The sequence below is a fragment of the Bos mutus genome, chromosome 19, assembly GCF_027580195.1.
Source record: "Bos mutus isolate GX-2022 chromosome 19, NWIPB_WYAK_1.1, whole genome shotgun sequence".
Classification (NCBI taxonomy): Eukaryota; Metazoa; Chordata; class Mammalia; order Artiodactyla; family Bovidae; genus Bos; species Bos mutus.
In genome coordinates, this window is record NC_091635.1 from 40276666 (window position 1) to 40296377 (window position 19712).

At 57.0% G+C, this 19712-nt stretch overlaps 1 protein-coding gene across 1 annotated transcript in view; it reads right to left on the reverse strand.

Moving 5' to 3' along the window:
* ABR (ABR activator of RhoGEF and GTPase) overlaps nt 1-19712 on the reverse strand; it is a 185874-nt gene that overhangs the window by 18459 nt on the left and 147703 nt on the right. The window contains 2 exon segments of the mRNA XM_070390306.1: nt 18049-18180; nt 18645-18742. Coding sequence (XP_070246407.1) covers nt 18049-18180; nt 18645-18742 — 230 coding nt within the window.

Sequence of the window (19712 nt, forward strand, 5' to 3'; positions counted from 1 at the left end):
AGGGCCACAGGTGTCTCTGGCATCCACAGCATCACATCCTTGTGGCAAAAAAGCTGGATGAGGAGTTAATGAGGAGACCCCTCCTGCCAGGCTGGGCAGTACCTGGCTCCCTTCCCCCACCCACCTAAGCTGCTGTCTGAGTCCAGCCCCCTCATCTGGCAGTGAGCCTACTGCACTGAAAAAAAAAAAAAAAATAGGTTAATGCAGCTGGGAAAAGAAAGGAGGTGGGCAGCAGGTCTGGTTCCACAAGTCTGCCTGCTCATCTACCAGCCCCAGGCACAGCAGGGTGAATGGATGCCCCTCTGTCACCCACGGCACAGACCCTTGTGTCCGTGATACTGACATACTGTGTCGCACAGCAGGGGCTAGGGGACTGAGTCATCTGCCCCACGGAGCATCCCAGAGCCACAGCCACCCTGCAGTTGTGCGGACGCTGATCAGCTTGGCAGCCCAGTTTGGTTGGCCCGCCACCCTTTGCCCAAGGAGCTATCAGATACCAAAAGAGGCGAAGCTGGCTGAAAAATTCCTCAAGTGACTTTTTCATTTTGTTACTCACTACTGCACAAGGGAAGAACTCAAAGTCTGGAGTTTTTAGGTTGACAAACTGCCCCCTACCTGCCAGCCCTCTCCCCACCTCCTCCCCACCCCCCAAAAAAAAAAAGGGCAGGTAAACCAGAAAGCCTCTGGCTGGCACTGGGCCAGGAAACTGCAGGATCCCTTTCTTGCCAAGCTCTAGGTCTGGAAATGGACAACGAGCTTAGGGCTGGTGTCTGCTGGCCTCAGCAGGGGGTGAGAAGGGGGTCCAGGCAGGGGATGGCTCCGAGCTGCCGGGCACAGACAGCTGTCTCAGCACAGAGGGGCTCTGGGAGCCGCTGAGGCCAGCAGGGCTCTGCAAGTCTGGTCCCTGGAGAGGCTGAAGGTGACACAGGGGCCAGTTGCGGGCCAGCTCAAGTTGCTGCCCAGCACTTTCCAGGACTGATGTCACCTCTGGGAGGTCACGTATACCCCACTGGCAGGGGATGAAACTAGACAAGGAGCCAACAGGCCCCAAGATCACTTTTTCTTACAGGTGCCAGGAGCCTCTATGCTGCCTGGCAGTGAGAATCTGGCCAGGGGGTCCCTCTTGGAGCTATAGGAGGATGTGCAAATCTCCACCAAGTCACACAGACCAGCCCAAGCCTCCTTTATCACTACCTTGAAGGGCAGGCACCCTGCAACACTTGCTGAGGTACCTGATTTGGTCTACAGTTATCAAGCGCTTCACTGTGCTTGGCACTGGTCTGGCTCTTGCTCAGATGCCCCATGCCAGGGCCCAAAGCCAGCCCCGCGGCAGCCTGCCCAGCTGCAGGACAGTCAGCTTCTATCTCAGATTTTCATCCCCACCCAAGGTCTGGGGCGACAGGCAGGACGGGCAGTCTGCCCTGGCTTGGTCTGAGCTGCCCGCTGGGTCAGGAAACCCCTGGCACACTGATTGAGTTGCCTGGTGCCTGGCTGGCACTGGGCCAGAAGGCCTCTGGGTGGTCCCTGAAGAGGCAGCCTAGAGCCCCCAGACCCGGCAGCACCACGACCTCCCCACAACCTCACACAAAGAAACCTCACATTGGCCAGTGGCACTGAGGTGTTTCTGAGGTTGCCTCTCAGCAAAGGTGCGGCCAACTGCGTTCTGGACACAGGGGATTGGGGCTGGGCTGGGCGCAGGAGAGGAAACTGAGACTCAGGGGCCCCTCGCCTCTGTCAGTTCGTATTTCTGAGCCCACAGAGACTCAGAAAGGAGCCAGGCAGTCCTCTCCCAAAGGAGACAGGCATTCCCCTTTTCCTAAGACAGGGATAGATGCAGAGAAAGTAGGGGTGTGGGTAGCAACGGCGTTACTCATATTGAGGCCATTTAGAGCCAACCCACAGCTCACCCCAGCCTCTGTCCTAGGACCCCATGGGCAGGCAGGAGGCGCAATGAGCTCCCAAAAGGGGATGCCCAGGGGCCCAGCACCCCCCCACCGACCTCAGTCCCTGTCCACCCGCTCCGGCCCCCTCGCACACCTTTTGGCGGAGGAGCTTGCTGCGCACACGGCCCCAGAGCCGCGCGCCGGTGTTGGGGGGCCGCTTGCTCCCCGGCTCCTCCAGCGGATCCAGGCAGCAGCGCTCCAGGGGCTCGCACACTGCCTTCAGGCTGCAGTCGGGCTGGGGCAGGACGTCGGTCATGCCGGTGGTGGCGGCAGAGCCGGGCCCGACGACGGGCGACCCAGCCTGCGGGGCCAGCTCGTCTCAGGCACGGGCGGCCGAGGGGTCCGGAGCCGCTGGAGGGCGGGCAGGCGGGCGCAGTTACTCGAGCCGCGCAGGGAAGCGCATGGTGCGGGGCGCCCCTTTCCGCTCCCTCTGCGTCCTCCCTCCCCGCAGACGCTCGGTTGGATTGCGGTCCGGCCAGGTCCGGCCAGGCGAGAGGGCTGCCAGCGCGAGCTCTCCGCGCAGGCAGCGCCCGAGGCCGCCGGGGAGCCCCCGCCCCCACCGCCCCCACCGGAGGAAGTGACTCAAAGGAGGCGCGGGAGGCTGCCCCCTCCAAAACACCCAACCTCCCGCTTTTAACTCTTGGCAGGCCGGGCCTCCTCCTCACCCACCCCGAGGCCCTCCCTTCAGCCCCTACTAAATAAAGTTTGACAAGCGGCGAAAGCAGCCAGTCCCTTCTCCACTAGAGCCCAGGTTAACCCCTTCCCCACCAGACAGCGGCGCCCTGAGGCTGAGCTGTTTGAGGCGGCGGCTAGGGGAAGCCAGAGGGGGTCTGCAGTGCCAGGAGCCATCAACAGCTGCCCTTGTCCCGGGCAAAGAACTGGGACTGCCCTGGAGCTCTGCTTTCCCTCCCCAACTCTGGTCCCAGACGCCTCCAGCGATGCCAACTCAGGGACGGGGCCAGACCCGCATGGACTGGCATTCACAAACCTCCTCCTGTGTAAAGAATAATGAAGACCCCCTAGCTGGGCAGCTTCCTGGGCATTAGCAGCCCCGAAGGAATTGGCTACTACAGGTTTTCTCTGGGGACCTGAGCGAAAAAATCCAAGGATGACACTGGTCACGGATGTCCAGCAAGAGGTGCTTCTTTCACGGTGGTTTTTAACCATGGCCGGTGCCCTTCACCAGAAAAGCCACAAAAGGGGCTCCACACGGTGGAGAAAGCCCACTGACAAAGGAGCAGTGAGCCACTGTGTGCCGGGTGCCTTAGGACAGCAAAGGAAGAACCTGCTCTCCTCCACCCTCAAGTTGATCAGTGTTCATTTAGCAAAAGGCCTGAACCCCAGATGATTAGGGTCCAAACAAGCCAGAGGCATTGAGATGTCACACCCTCCAGAGCTTGACTAGGCAGAGGAAGGAAACCAGCAGTGCCAACCATAAGCCGAGTCCCGTGCAAAGGACGTTCAAATATCCGCTTAGGTGGAAGCCTCGTGACTTTTGTGACGTTGGTGTTACCGTTTAGAGTTGTGAGGACTGGGGCTCAGGGAGGTGAAATTCTTGCTTGAGGTCACGGACACTTAGCTGGCAAGTGACAGGTCTCCTCCAAAGACCCTGGGGCTCCCCACCACTGAAGGGTGGCTGGTTCTCTGCATTCAGGGGATAGGGGGGACAGAGCTGGGTGGGGGGAAGAGCTGGGTGAGGCCCCCAGGGCAGGTAGGTGGGGGCCCAGAATCAGCCCCTTGGCATCTAGAATACACCAGCTGAATCTCAACCAGCACGCAGGTCTTTGGGTTAACATCGGAGCCCGTGGTGCTTTTGGAAAAAGCAGGGGCTTCATCACAGAGGTAACCAAGACCTGGTCACGACAAGGTGACCCTTCACTGAGTTTACTAGGCGACAGGTACCACGCTAACCCTCCACGTGCTCTTCACACGCTAACCCTTCACAGCTCCCCTGACCTTAGGAAGTATGTCTTGGCACCCTCATTTTCCATTTGAGGAAACTAAGGGTACAGAGAAGGTAAGCACTTGCCCAGACCAGGCTGGGCCACGAACAGAGGTCTGGCAAGGCCCTCGCCATCAGGATGACGTTCCAGTGTGCTGGGGGCTGGCCCTGCACTGCCCTGTGCCCTGGTGGTGGAGGCAGGGTCCTGGGACTCTGCTGGTCCCTGCAGGGTAGCTGAATCAGCCACCAGAGCTCCACTATTCACACCCCCTTCTGCACAGCACAGACAGGGCTGAGCTGCCAAGGCTGCACAGACCCTCTTTCCCTACTTGAGCCCAAGTTGCTCAAGCCGGTGCAGCTCAGTGGGGCCATAGTTCTCCCAGTAACCCCTGAGGGGGAGGGGAAGAAGCCCACTGAGGCAGGGATGTGCCTATGTCCCCTGGGGCCTGACCTACTCTTGATCTGCTCCCCCAGGGAACCTGGGTGCTACCTTGGAAGAGAGTCTTCCTCCAACCCCATGAGGGGCCAGCAGCTTCCCCTCCTCCCCCACCAGCTGCATAAAACCCACCTCCTCCAAGGCTTCACTCATTCCTGGGGTCTTCACCTCTCCATCCCAGTCATTTCATTCAAGAGGCACTGCCTTACAGCCTGGCTATGTGCCTGACTCTCGAAATCACAAAGAAGAACCAAAAGCCTGTGCTTGGGACTTCCCTGGCGATGCAGGGTACTTGGGTTCGATCCCTGGTCCGGGAAGATCCCACATGCTTCAGAGCAGCAAAGCCCCGGTGTGTGGCAACTACTGAAGCCCGAGCACCTAGAGCCCATGCTCTACAACAAGAGGATCCACCTTTGAGAAGCCTGATCACTGCAACGAAGAGTAGCCCCCAATCGCCACAGAGAAAGCCCAAGTGCAGCAACATAGACCCAGCACAGCCAAAAAAAAAAGGCCTGCGCTTGATAAAGTTGACAGCCCAAGAGAGGAGAAGAGGTGAAGGCTTAAACACCTCCAAATGGGAGACAGAGAGGCATTCATACATTTAGCATTTATCAGCTGTGCAACTACCACGTGCCATACCCAGATGGACAAAGCACTGTCTTTCTGCCCTCAAAAACCCTGTCTTGGGCCACAAGGAAAGCACAGATCAAGTGCCATGGAAGTTGAGAGAAAGGAGAGAAAAATTCTAGCCAGAGGGCATCAGGGAAGGCTTCCTGGAGGAGGAGGGGTTGGCCTGGGCCAGAAGAAAAAAAAGGTCACCCTCCCCAGCTTTGTTCTGCATCCCTCAGCTGGTTGTGTAACTGGCTGGTAAGGTGCCATTATAATTGCTGACCATGCTCACCTGCTGCAGACACGTGGTCCATGCTGGGCACTGCCAGCTGTTAACTTCAGAACTGGCCCCTCGCTGGCTTTCTAAGGTTCTCTGCCCTCTATCTGGGTCACATGCCACAGGGTGCAGGTAGGGGATGCTGTGCAAGGTGCGTCCCCCAGCAGGTGTGTGGCAGAAGGGGGACGGTGCAGATCCTGTCCCCAAAGCCTTATACTTGTCTGTCTTAGGAACTCCAGACTCAACACTTGTCTGGGTAAATCGAGCTCTGATTGGATGAAAGATGGCCAACTGGTCTCCATGGTGACATAAGCGCCTTAGCAGATGGGTAGCTGTTGAGAGGCTCTTCCCTTGAGATGCTCATCTTTCCTTCCTCCCCGTGGGCTGGGGGTTCTCCTCCAGGGACAGCACAGATTTGCCTTCTCTTCCCCAAGCTTGACTCACTCCTTCCTGGAAGCAATGGTTGAGGAGCAGGCTGTGGGGTGGGGGGCTGTGCAAGACAAATGTTCCTGAGAAGTTCCTCAAAAGCGGTCGTCTGAGTTCTGGTCCCTCCAGCGCACCACAGACCCTTCCTCAGCTTCAGCTGGGTGTCCCGGCCACCCAGGAAGTGACAGCACCCTCTCCCTCTCTGTCCATCCCGCCACACCTGGCAGAACCGGCCTCTGAGGATGAGCAAGGGCCCCCTGACTGGATAAACAGAGCCTGGGTGGGAAGGCCCACACGAACAGATGTCACTGCCTTTGGAATTAAAAACATTCCTAGTAGATCATCCCATCCTTCCTCACCCCCCTCCCCAGGCTCTCCGCCAGAGCAATGAGAGGGGCCGTCCCCAGGGAGGTGCGGGCAGGACCCTGGGTTACCCCGAGGGAGGGGGAGACACCTGGGGTGGCTGGGACCAGCCACCCAGCACAGCGGTGATGGAGGCAAAAATCGGGCTGAAGTGATCAGCAGCGGCATCGCTGAAGAAAAAAAGGTCAACGGGGAATAGCAGCAGCTGAGCTGTGTGGGCAGGCGAGGCAGGGACTGCCACTGGGCTGCCTTGGCGACAGCGGGGGCAGGGACGGCTCCAGGCACGTCCTCCAGCCCGTGAACACGAAGAGGAAAGTTCTTTCTCAGAACCTTGCGGAGCTGCTGCAGCTTCTCTGGACTGACCTCCTTTTCCCCTCGGTGCAGGCTGGAACCCTGACTCCCCATCCCTGTCCTCCAGCCGAACGACTCGAGGGCAGGAAAGGGGGCTCCTGAGCGGCCAGCTAGACCAAGTCCACGGGCACTCCAGCGAGGACAGCCTGGGAGTGGGGGCAGGAGACAGCCCCCAGGGGCGACCTGGAGAGGCCAAGTGCTGGCGCTGGAGCCTGAGAGGAGCCGGGGCTGGCGCTGAGGTTGAGGACCGGGAGGGAAGTCCAGCCAGAAAGAGAACCAGCAGGGCACGCAGCACCCAGGAGCCCATGCAGAGGGCGTGTGAGTTGGCAAGGAGGGCGGCACACCACAGGAGAACTAGGAGAAAGGGAGGCAGAGAGTGCCCTTAAGATGTACAGCTCGGGGGTCCCTGCATTGCTCATGGGTGTTCTCACCCTGCTCTGCACCCATCTTGACCCAGACTGTGGACTGGAAGGGCAGAGATCACCAGAGAAGGAGAAAGGGAGACTCGTTTACGTTTCTCCATCCTTTCCGAGCGTCTGCTATGTGCCAGGCCTGCGTTAGGACTGGAGATGGGAACACTTTGCTCAAAGTCTCCAAGTAGCCAGTGGCAGAGCTGATCCTAGAAGCTACATTTTCACTCATTTACCCAGTCACCCATCACTGAATAGACACCCACCACATGCCAGGTGGGGAGGACCCAGGACGCAGCTCACTCGGAGCTGTGACACTCCAAACCAAGCCCTGGCTGCCCCACCACTGACCTGCCCTCCGAGGAGATAAGTGTCAGCAACGGAGGACTCTCCCAGGCATCCAGGCCAGGACTTCCGAGCCTGAGTCCTGCCTGCTAACAGTGTGCACGGGGTTGCAGGTTTCTGAGCTCTGGCGCCTGGACTCTGCAGATAACTGGCTACTGGTGGCTTTAGATGGCCACCCAGGGCGGGGGTGGGGAGCAGCTTTTGACCCGAGGTGTAAGGTGTTGGGTCAGGGGGCCACCAGGATTCGAAGGCAATTGCTCCGCAGCCTAACCTCAAGGTGTACTTCCTGTCTCCCAAGGCCCAGCCGAGTCACAAGTCAGTGCAAATGACGCGCTGCTCCCCATGCACTCTGCGCGGCCACCCCAGGCTGGTGTGTCTCTGGAGTGTCTGGGGGCTCCAGGAGAGGATGAGAGAGCCACAGAGTTTGTCCATTGCCAGGCTGTCCTGATGGCGCGTCCCTGGCAACCCCGAGTGATTCTCACAGCACATTTGGTCACGGAAAAGGATGGAAAATCCACTTGAGCCTTTGGGAACATCCTGCTTACCTCAAACAAAACCCACCCAGGACAGAGTGGGCAGAGCACGCCCACCACACGTCCGATCCATTCCTTACCGCACAAGTCATGATGTAATTCACGGCCAGACTGACACCCAGACCCCCTTGGCCACCTGTTTGCTCCTGCTCCCAGGAAGGAAGCGCCTGACCAGGGGGGGCTCCCACATAGCAGCGGGTGGGCAGAGCACTCCATGGGGCCCCCCAGGCCGTGTACTGAAAACATAACAGCCTCAGGCAGGAGGGTTTGAAAGGAGCTCAGGGTCCCCTGAGCCTCCATGCTTTTTTCTCTTTCCCTATTATTAAACAACTCTTTTTTTTCCCACCCAACACTGAGCTCCAAACAAGCAGAAGACAGTTCTTGGGAGCCAGGGAACCACTGTGGCAGCCACTCCCTCTCTCTGGACGAAGCTTTCACACCTGTCAAACAGGAGCCTGGACTGGACAAGTGGTCAGTGATGAATTTTTTTTAAAGCAGAGGACACACCCTGCTTTCTTTTCTTACGCCTGCCCCCATCAATTAAGGGCAGAAGCAGGGAGCCCCTGGCTGAAATGGGAATACAGGACTTGCCACTCCCACTGCCTTTGTCCACCACTCCCTGCCTTGGGGGCACTTCAGGTCACCTCAGTAGCCCCCAGGCCTGCAGACCTTGAAGCCTCTGGTCCTTCTTTAAGCGGATGGACCGTTCCCATGAGAACTGCTATTCCTCTACCACAGCCACTGCCCCTCGGTCCCCTCCAAGGCGGGTAGATTAGGGGCTTTTTAAGGAAACTTCTGGGTCAGACTACTGGATCTAAAACTTACGTCTTAGCTCTACTTTTCTCTCTGCTTTGACAAAGCTCTGGGTCTCTGCTTTGCTGGTGTGGGTTCCCTTCGTTGGCCTTACAATAGGGTTAACACTTATCTCATGGAGTCAGTCTAGCTGGTGTTTTCTGGGTCACCTCCGCCCAGAAGCCAGCACAGCTCAGCTCTTGCCTCTAAGGGTATGAGAGGCTATGCCCAGCTTCCCCTGTGTCAGTCCACACGGAATGGGCTGTGCCTGGGGGTCAGACCCTCACAGAGAGCTACCACACAGCTCCTGCCACGGCCAGGCTGGGCTGAGTGAGGGGTGGAGGTAGGCTCTGCAGCACCTGCGGTGAGGGAGGCCAGCAGAGACCACCTAAGGTGCCCCCGATCTGCATTCATGTCCAGCCTCAGCCCTCACTTGGGGAGTCCTTGGCAATTCCCCCACTAAATCCTCTTCTCAAAGGTTTTGAATCAAATCAAAAGCAGGACCATCCTAGGAGGATGGAGTCACAGCTTCCGCCTGCAGGGAGGTTAGTGGTTCCTGGAGCATGCAGTAAGCCAGGCGCTGTCACCACAAGGACTCACCTAGGCCTCACACGGGTCCAAGACGAAGCACTCGGAGAGGTCACTTTGCTATTAGGTGGTGGAGGGCGATAAACCCCGAGTCTTTCACCTCTGAGTCTAGGGGACAACACCCTCCCTTGGTTTGTTAAGACTTGGGACTGTGTGTTCTCGGGGCCTGCCGGAATCAGTTCCCAAGTCCTCTCTGGATCAGTTTCTCTGCTGTCTCTCACCCCTGCCAGGCGGGCGGGGGAGTGGGCACCACGTCCGCCTGCCAAGGGGGCATTCCCACGCAGGGCAGGAGGGAGAGAGGAGACCTGAGCCTCCATCTGCTTCCTGCCCAATGTTTCCTGTCTCCAGAACCCACTTGACAGAGCCCAGGCTCCCCAGATCAGGAACACCCGGAGACGAAGGCGGCTGAGCAGGGGCCGGAAGAGAAGTCGTCTGCAAGTTCAGGGAGGCCTGTGGACAGCAGGACAGGCCCTCTCAGGGTATTCTGGCCCTGGCTCTCCCCAACCCCACTGCCCGCTCCAAGTACAACCAAGCCGTCCAGACCTGCTGTGAAGATGGCAGGTGAGGCACTGAACAGAGAATGGATCTGAAACAGCTTTAATCACCTGGGCCCTGGGAGGAGGAGGGGAGGGTGTTGGAAGCAGGGAGGGGAACAGTCCTGGTGCCTCCAGGCTAGCACAGGGTGATGATGGCAGCCAAGGGAGGGGGCCCCCCGGGGACCTGATGAGAGCAGCTGGCAGCAGGGATCTAAAGCACGGACTCCAGATGCAGATGGTTCCCAGGACCCGCACACCCAGCCCAGGCTGGGGGCAGGGAGGGGCCCATCTCCCAGTGGAGAGCCTGGAAAGCCGCACTTGGCACGACCACTGTGGTGTCCCAGGACAGGGAGCTGCCTAGGGCTGCGAGGTGCCAGGCTGGGCGTTCAGGGCTGGGATGAAAGCTCTGACTGCCCCTGCAGGCAAGGTTTTCTCACAGCTGCCCCTAATCCTAGCCAAGACCAGCCACTCTCAGGGGACAGGGCACAACTGTGGTAGGTGTGCCCTGAAGGATGCCTGGGAGAAGATGCCAAGGACCCACTGTAACGCCCCTCTGGTCATTCCACCCATGGAGGGATCCAGGCATCTTGTGGTACCAGTTCTGAGGAACCAGAGCAGAAGGGGTTCCAGGTCAACCCAGCTAGCACCCCAGAGTCCAGCTCCCCGGGCAATAGAGCTGGCACGCTAGACCCTCGGGCAGAGTCAAATGGGGACAACAGACCCCTGGGGGACCAGAGGGAGGGAACTGGGCTGGAGTAGCCCTGCACTGCCGCCCCAGCAGGCTCCTGACCCATGCTCACTCCCAGCTCCCGCATGCCCTGCAGAGCAATTGAAGCCAGACGCAGCTCCTCCAACAATGACCCCCTTTTCCCAGCTCATCACTCACTCTGGGCCTGACCACACCAAGCCGAGGTGAGCAGAGCTCCAAGGGGACAAGCCTGGAACTAATTAGCCTGGGGTAGGGGCACAGGAGGGAAACTTCAGGCTGGCAGGCAGTGAGGACCCCCACCTTGACCTCCCGCCCCCTCAGAGGTTGGTTCATCAAAGCCCGTCTGGATCCACCAGCCTAAGAAAACAGACATGGCCTCAGCCAGCCTAAGGCCCAAACACAGGGGCCACTCGCAGGTGACAGCCTTTGGAGGCAGGAATGCTTTGACAAGCTACACGCAGAACGCCCACAGGAAGGTGGAGGACAGTGGACCTGGTCCTGCTTGGCTCAGGCAAAAGGCTGACGTCACTAGACAGACTCTGTGCCAGGCCCTGCAAAGGGCCTCACGCACTTTCCCATTCAGTTCTCTTGACAGCCCATTTTACAGGTGAGGAAACTGAGGCTCAATGAGGTCAAGTAACCAGTTCTCCCAACTAATGAATGGAGAAAGCTAGACTGAAGCCCAGGTCCATCTGGCCTCAAAGCCCCTCCAACACTGACTGAATGATCCCAGTTCTCTTCTGCTCTCTTCACTATGTGGGGAGGTCCCGTTCATTCTTTGCATCTATTGCACAGTGCCTGCCACTTAGAGGGAGCTCAACAAGCAGAAACGCAGGGATAAACCAGCGAAAGCGTGGATGTGCACTGACCAGCTCTTTCAGGGACATTCCATCCTTTGAGCCTCATGTCAAGCCTATGACAGAGGCAGCGTGGGGGTAACTGTCCCCATTTAACAGATGAAGAAACTGCGGCCCCCAGAGGTCAAGGGACCTGGATGCTTTCTCCGACTCTCAGTCCAGGGTTCTTCCTATACTGTCAGGGTAAACCGCACTCCACACTCAATCTTTCTAAACCACTGACCAAAGGGAGGGCAGCCAAGGAAGGAAAGGAGACCCGAGGAGACGGGGCCTAGCTAGGGTGGGGGTGGGGTGGGGTGGGGGGAGAGAAAGCGGTGGGGCAGCTCTTTTCTTTAACTGGAAGAGGCTAATGGTGAGTGATATAAACTTTTATATATAGAATGGATACATAAGAAGGTCCTACTGTGTAGCACAGAGAATCATGTTCAGTACCCTATGATAAACCACCATGGAACTATGCCGCACAGCAGAAATTAACACAACAGTGTAAATCAACTATACTTCAACTTAAAAAATGATGCTTTTTCAAAAAAAGAAGCTAACAGTGACCAGTTGTGTCCTGGGGGTGTGGAGGCCTGCTCTCCTATTACATCCGGAGAGAGATGAGCAACTATGGGTGGGGGAGGGACATGGTGACCCTGGGCCTGGAGGGAAGGAGCTGAGAAACTCCATCCTCAGAAACTATGCTCTTTCCTTACTTAAATGTAAGAGTCGGGGACTTCCCTGGTGGTCCAGTGGTTAAGAATCTGCCCTGCAATGCAAGGGACGCAGGTTTGATCCTTGGTTGGGGAACTAAGATCCCACATGCCACGGGGCTTGTGCCCTAACTATGGAGCCTGAGAGTCGCAACGAAAGATCCCACATAATGCAGTGAAGACCTTACGTGGCGCAACTAAGACCCGATACAACCAAATTAATTTTTTTAAAAAGTAAAGTCTAAGGTGGAAACAGCCCAAACGTCCGTCGATGGATGAACGGATAAGCAAAATGCAGTTTACACATATAGCGCTGTTCAGTCTTAAAAAGGAAGGAAAGTCTGTTGTTCTATCAAACTACGTAGACCAAACTTAAAGACACTGGGCTGTATGAAGTAAGCCAGTCACACAAGGATAAGCGCTGCAGGATTCCATTTACATGAGCTACCTGGAATAGTCAAATTCCGAGAAGATAGAATGCTGGTTGCCAGGGGCTGGGGAGGAGGAATGGAAAGTTTCTGTGTAATGGGTATAGAGCTTCCTTTTGGGAAGATGAGAAAATTCTAGAAATGGATGGTGATGATGGCTACGCAACAATGTGAATGGACTTAACGTCTCTCAAGTGTACACCTAAAAATTATTAAAATGGAAAATTTCACAGTATATATATATATTTTATCACTGTTGAACCAAAAAGTAAGTGGGTCTAGATATTGTCAGATGAGCCAATCTGGGCTCTAAGAATACTCTTAGTTCTGAAGGCAGGGGACTGGCCTTCATGACCTCCTCCCTGAGTGTCATTTCTAATAACTAACCCCTCATAAGCTTCCAAGTAGCCAGGTCAAGAATGTCAAAGAAATTACTCTCCTTTCCCGCTTCAGACACAGGCTTCAAGCTCCAGATGGGAGGAAGACCAGAGGGCGGAGGCTCTCATCAGGCCTGAATGTTGCAATCAGGGCTGGGGGAGTGGGGGGCAGTCGGGGGGAGGCAGGGAGTTATCCCTCCAGGCATCAGGACAGCTGGGGCTTCCTTCTGGGCCTGGAGCCCTGCCCCTGCCTCACCCTGGGGTCTTGAGTTCTCCTATGTCCGGGGAGGGCAGCCCCCAGTCAGCTCACAGGAGTGTAGCTGCCTTCCACCAAGGAGAAGAGAACTGAAGGTTGGGGGCCCATCCCCAGGCTTCTGGCTGAACTGGGAAAGGGGGAGCAGAGGCATGAAGGGGCTCCTTGGTCTCAGACCCCTCTCCGGTCTGAAGTCAGTGGCAGGAACTGAGCTGTGAGATCCTTCGGGAGAACTCTCCCCTCTGGCCCGGCCGGTCAACCAGGGCTGGATCCTGGGAATAAGCTCACAGGCCAGCGAGCAGGTCCCAGTTGAGACAGCACATCTGGAGCCCGGAGTGGCAGGGCTGGAAATAGACAGGGATAAACACGCAGGAGTCTCCTGGGGCTGGGGAGCCAAGGCGGAGGAAGGGGGGCCTCCTGGCTGAGGGGTTCCTGGGCTGGGTGGGGGCGGGGCAGCAAGGAGGAGGTCTGGGGAAGGAAGGGGGTGATCAGAGACGCTCCACGCTGGGGGGATCTTCTACTAAAGTTGCAGCGACAAAGGGCAGACCCCTGAGTCATGGGCTGACATCCCAGTCTGCCACTGCCCCATCCAAGAGTTTTCATTTCCCTCATTTGGCCAGCAGCCGACCAAGCAAGACCGAACTGGGACCAGGATCCCAAATCTGGGGCCCCTGCTCAACCACTAAACAGCTGTGTGACTGCGGTTATGTCACTCACTCTTTCTGGTCTCAGTTTCTTGCTCCCCTGCAAATCAGAATTGAAAAAACACCCTCCAGAATTCCTGCTGACATGAACACTATGAATCCCTCCTCTTCTATTCATTCCTTCAACCTCCCTCTTACTGGCACTGCTCACCATAACTTCAGCGCAGGGCAGGCGGGCTCCTTAATTTCCTGGGACACTCCCTGTGCATTCCTGCCTCCCTGCTCTGGGCCACGTGGGCCCTTCCCCCAGAATCCCCACTCCTTTCTGCTGATCCAGAGCCTGCCCACCTTGTTAGAATAACAGAGCCTTAAAATGGCAATTAATGGGCTGGCCATTATGCAAAATGATTTTTATAAAGTACTTTTGACAATGTAACCCCAAAACAAGGCAATTATAAAGACTACCTTCAGCCCTAGAAAAAAGGTTTATGATAATGTTACGTGAAAATAGAAAAAACAAGATAAAATATGCACTTATCATTAAAACCACATAAAAATCTACATCCCAAGGAAGGGAAAAGGCACAAAATAAAATGGCTGGTTCAGAGGAGTGGGAGTCAGGACGGTTTGTGATTGTGTCTCAAGCCTCATTATTATTATTGCAATTTTTCTTTTAATATAAACACAGCTTTGGGAATCAAAAAAACCCAGCTCTCAAACCTCTCCCACTCTACCTCCTCCTGGAAGCCTCCCTAACTCCTGCCCACCAGGATCTCTCCTCGTTTGAATTCCTGGGGCATAAGTTTGTGTCTTATTATGCAGGGAACAGTGCGGGGAACAGAGAGCCCTGGGGAGGGCCAGGCAGAGGCCCTGGAGAGTTCCACTCTCCTACTAGCTGCCTGGCCTTCGGCAGGTTCCTAAACCCTTTTCTGCCTCAGCTTTCTCAACTTTAAAATTGTGAAGGGGACTTCCCTGGTGGTCCAGTGGATAAGACTTGGAGCTCCCAATGCCGGGGACACAGGTTCAACCCCTGGTTGGGGAACTTAGATCCCACAGGCTGCAAGCAGACAAGCCGGCAGACTGCAACAAAGACCCGGTACAGCCAAAAAGGAAAACCAAGAATATTAAACTGTGATTACTTTCCTACCCTGTAGGAGACTATGAAGGTCCCCTGGGGTAACCGCTGTATTAGCCCACTGTGGGGGTCAGAGAAAGCTCTCTGATGGGAGGGCTCTTATTCCCAAGCCCCTCCCATCATCATCATCACCCTCTCCATCATCGTCTCTGGCGTCTTGCTTTGTGGCCGAGCAGCCTGGCATATAGGGATACGCTTGTCTTTCCAATCTGGCAGTAGATTCCTTGAGGCTGGGCGCCCACACCTCAGAGCAGCCAGTCAGTGCCAGGCACACAGCAGAAGCAGAGGAAGTCCCCCTCCCCTGCTCTTTCCCGTGAACACTCATTCTGCTTCCTTCCAGGTACACCAGGCAGCAATAAATGTCCCTCGTTGGGAGGTAAGAGGACTCCAGACAAAGGAAGCCCTTTGTTCACCATGTGCCATAGAGCTGGCTTCCCAGGCGGCGCAGTGGTAAAGAACCCGCTTGCCAATGCAGGAGACACAAGAGACATGAGTTCGATCCTTGGGTCAGGATGATCCCCTGGAGAAGGAAATGGCAACCCACTCCAGTATTCTTGCCTGGATAATCCCACGGACAGAGGAGCCTGGCGGGCTACAGTCCAGGGGGGTCGCAAAGAGTCGGACACGACTGAGTGACTGAGCACACACACAGGCCACAGAGCAGGATGTGGGATGGGAAGTCGCCCCGGCTCCTCCCCCAGGCCACGAGCCACCGCAGTGCCCTTCACCCAGGCTGGGGGACTCCCTGAAGGCCTGGCCCAAGGGGACACAGCACAGAGGAGACAGCGGGGCCTTTCCTGCACTGCCAGTAGAGACGCCAGGGCCGCTCCGTCCTTGTCTGTAAATGGGGCGGATGCGACTGTCCTTTTCCCGGAAGAGCTGTTGCAAGGACCACATGAGAACATTTGGGAACAAGCCTCCAAGAGTGCAAATGCTGGACACACACGCTGGTGATTAGCGCTGCTGTTTGTCCGTCACTCCAGGCCACCTCTTCCTCGCCCCCAGCCTGCCGCTCTGGGGTCCCTGCCCCCACCGCCAACCAGAGAGGGAAGCTCACTTGGGAGGAAATGCCTGGGGTCTCCGGCTGTTCCCTGGATGGGCTGAGCGAGGAGGGCCTTAGGAAGAAGTGGTGGCCACAGGGGGCGGGCCTTCTCCCCCTGCCTTCCTTCAGGCCAGCTGAACGGCCCCAAGGCCTCGGCCCCTACTGTGAGGCCACCTTTAGTGCCATCCTTGGCGCCTGCTGAAGGGGCACGGAACCAAGTGCCAGAGGCCGGTGCCAACTCCCTTCCTTGGACACCAGCGGGAAAGGGAGGTGGGAGTGAGCTGTGGGAACAGACCATTCCATGGCTCCGTGTAGCCTCTCCAACCCAGCCCGGGCATCCTCAGAAGGGTGAGTGGACTTCACACGCACGGTGCACCCCCTGGTGGGGACAGACCACCCCCTCTCCACACCCCATCCATAGGAAGAAGGCGGGCAAGACGGTTCCATGGCTGAAGACCAAGGGCTGGGCCTCAGAGGGCTGAGGGCTGGGCGACTTCAAAGCCCTCCAGAGGACGCTGGCTCTGAACTGGCCGCTCACAGGCCCAGGTCAGCTGGCAGCAGGAAGGTTTGTGTTTCTTTTAATATCAACTCCCAGGCGTTTAACATTCCTCGAAGCTTAAACACAGAAACGTTTTCCTTACCAGACTGCACTCTCGGCTTTGCCAAACATAACCTGGCTTCTTCCCCTTCCCCCACAACCTCCATCTGCTCCTGTCTCCAAGATGTAATGATTTATGGCGTGTTTCCCCTGGGCCCATGCAGCTGACAGCAGCGAGAGGGAGGGAAGCGACAGGACTGCGAGTCCAGGTGGGGACGAGGCCATCGAGCCCTGGAATCCGGGTTTGCGGAGCCCTGGGGGTTGGCGTCCATGGTGCTCCCTGAGCTGGCTGCTCAGAACACCATTTTAACCCTTCCATCCCATAGCCACTAATGGCCTGGAGGGCATGGGCACCGTCATGCTTTTTGGCTGGGCATCTCCTGGGGCCAGATGGGCAGCCCAGGGACGTGGACATGGGGCTCCCAGTCCTTATTCTGCAGGAAGTCGCTTCCCGGGACTAAATCTAGAGCTCGCTCGCATCAGCTCCTGTTCCCTAAATAATGAAGGACTGGCTCCTGGTTGCCTGGCAGCACCATCTCCCTGGCGACGGTGCTGAAGAGTGAGGTGCAGGTCCTCAGCATTAAGAAGGGATTATGCTCAGGAACACTGGGTGTCATGAGGCGGACGGCCGGGCCCCCACCGAATAGTGCCATCTTCCTCGTTCACACACAGGTGCCTGAGACAGGGTAGGGGGAGCACACAAGCCCCCAAGGGGACACTGCCTCTGAGGACACCCAGCCAAGAGTCAGATACCAAACTCTGCGGCCTCAGCAGCGCATCAGAGAACAAACGCTTCCTGGGAAAAAGCATCATTCAGCTTCAGCTCCTGCACCCAGAGGACACCTGGCACAGCTGCTAAGAAGCCCAGAGCACCCAATGCCCACCGCTCAATCCCAGGGCGTGTCAGTTACGGATTCCCTTGATTGCACAGTCAAAGAATCCACACCCAAACCAGGCCACTTGTGTGATAAGCACAAGGCCACGCAAGGTGCCAGACAGAATGTGGACGGCTCCACACCAAACGCCACGCCTCCAAGCCTACATCCCCTTGACAGGCTAAGTGAACAGCAACCATCTTTAACAGAATTTCCAAACTCACAGGCTGCAAACAAAGCCCTTTTCCCTACGTACATTTATAAGGCAAAGAAAAAGAGCTGGGGTGGTGCATATATCTGGACTCAGGACCTATCTGGATCTGCTTGGACCACAAGACCCACCCTAAGCCAACAAGCTCCTGGCACAGGCGAGTCAAGCCCAGCAAACCTTGCAGTGGGGTCAGAGGTCAGCCCCTAGCAGCCCAGCTACATCCTCAGCCCTTCCAGTAAAGCGGCACATGCTTGGGGTCTCACTGCTTCCATGGCAGACAGTGCTAATTTAACACAGCATTCACGATACAACCTCAGAATCCTTCTTAACATAGTATTTCTGGAAAAGAGCCATCAGAAGGCCACAGACTGGATGTGTAAACAGTGGCACTGTCATCCTTCCAGGCTACCCTGCAGGAGTGTGGATGACCTGAGTGCACAAGATGCGGAAGCCCAAGGAACCAGGCACACATGGGCTTCTGGGGCTAGAATACGACAGCATCTCCAGCAGGGGGAGAATGACGACCTCGGGGAACTTTGCTCAAGATAGCTGTGAACCCAAGTCACAAAGGCCAATACCTTGACCGAGAAGGTAGAAGAGAAGGACACCTTCCCAACTGGCACTGCCTCCCAGGCACCCTTGCCTTGGTGCCCTGGCCGCGCCTGCTTCTCACCTGAATCTGCCCTTTGCCCATGATCTTATCCACGATCTCATTGTTGTCCTTGTTGACCTTGGTCTTGTCATAGCACTTCTCGTAGCACAGGATCCTTAGGGACTGAGAGCCCTCCAGCTCAATCTCGAACTCCTGGGGAAAGACGAGACAGGATGCTGAACGCCTGCAGCTGACCTGGGTTCCCAGCAAGGGTGGGCCCCACCTTTGCAAGGGTGAGAGGGGGCGAGGCGGGCCCATGAGGACCACGTCATGAGGTCTGGAGCAGCTTCCTCATTCTCTGGAGCTCCGGAGGCCTAGGAATCACTGAGGAAGGGGAGTATAGACCCTGAACTGTATGCTCCTTATCTCATCTGATCTTGGAAGCTAAGCAGGGTCGGGCCTGATTAGTACTTGGATGGGAGACCCCGAACTATAATATAACCCTGTGTCTAGACACAAACCCAAGATCAGAAGCCAGATGAGCAGGGAGGGGAGGGCAGAGGGACAGAGCTGGCCCAGCAGCAGGCTTGGCCATCCCCAGACAATAGGACAAGAGTGCCGGGAGCAGGGTGGGCACGGTGGGGGATGAGCCCGGGGTCCCGGCGGGGACCACTCACCTCGTCCCACTTGGGCTCTGTTGTGTCCCGGAACACCCTGGTTTTGGCTTTGCTGACAAAGTAGCCAAAGGAATCCACCTCCAGGGTACAGTACAGGTCTGTGGGGACAGGCAGAGACACCGAATGAGGGCCAGGGCTCAGGAACCCAGGAGGGAAGGGGGATCATGCATCAGTCTTCCCAGGGTTCCCGTGGGCGCTCTGCAAATCCACATGCCCGCCCAGCCTCAGGCCCCGCAGCCTGCCCCTCCCTGGGCACTGACTAGGTTGTTTCCCAAGGCAATGGTGTGTGCTGGGGGGTGACTTTGGGGAACCACAGCCAGTCCTCTAGTGTGAATCAGGGGCAGGGGGCGGAGGTCAGAGGGTGGCTGTACATGCCCCTCCCAGGCCCCAGGAGCTACCCAGCTGGGCTGTTCTCCATCAGGACTCTCCTGCAGAGCTAAGACTGGGGAGAGCTGTCCCTCACTATGTGTGATGGAGACTGGATGTAACCAGGTATCTGAGCACAGCAGGTATCTGAGCAGGGCGCAGGTGAACAGGCGAATGAAGCAGAAGGCCTAACGGGCCCCCATCAGAGCAGAGAGCGCGTCTGGGCAGCTGAGAGATGGATGGGCGTGAAGTGTCCCTTCACTGGCTCCCCTGTGAGGGAATCCCCATCAGGGACTAGTTCTGGTATAAAAGGGAGGGCTTTGGAGTCGGCCTGTCTGGGTCAAATCCTAGCTCTGCGCAAACCACCCCCTCTCTGTGCCTGACTGCTCTCCTCCGGTCAAGACGATGGTGCCTGCAGGCCAGGCTGGACTGTGTGGACCTGATCAGTTTACTAGGACAAGCAGCCGTGACTGAAGATTCACAAAGCCTGAGTCAGAAGGAATGTCCGAGCGGGTCAGGGGGCTGGCGGAGGGAGGTGAGGACTGGCTGGAGGCCAAGGGGAGACTCTGGAGCCGTGACTCACCCCGTGTCTGAGCACCCCAACCCAGTCTGAGAGGTCGGACCCCTGCTCTGGGGCAGTGGGACGCCCCACCCTAATGGGCCTGCTCCTGAGGCCTATTCCAGCTGACAGGAGGCAGAGAG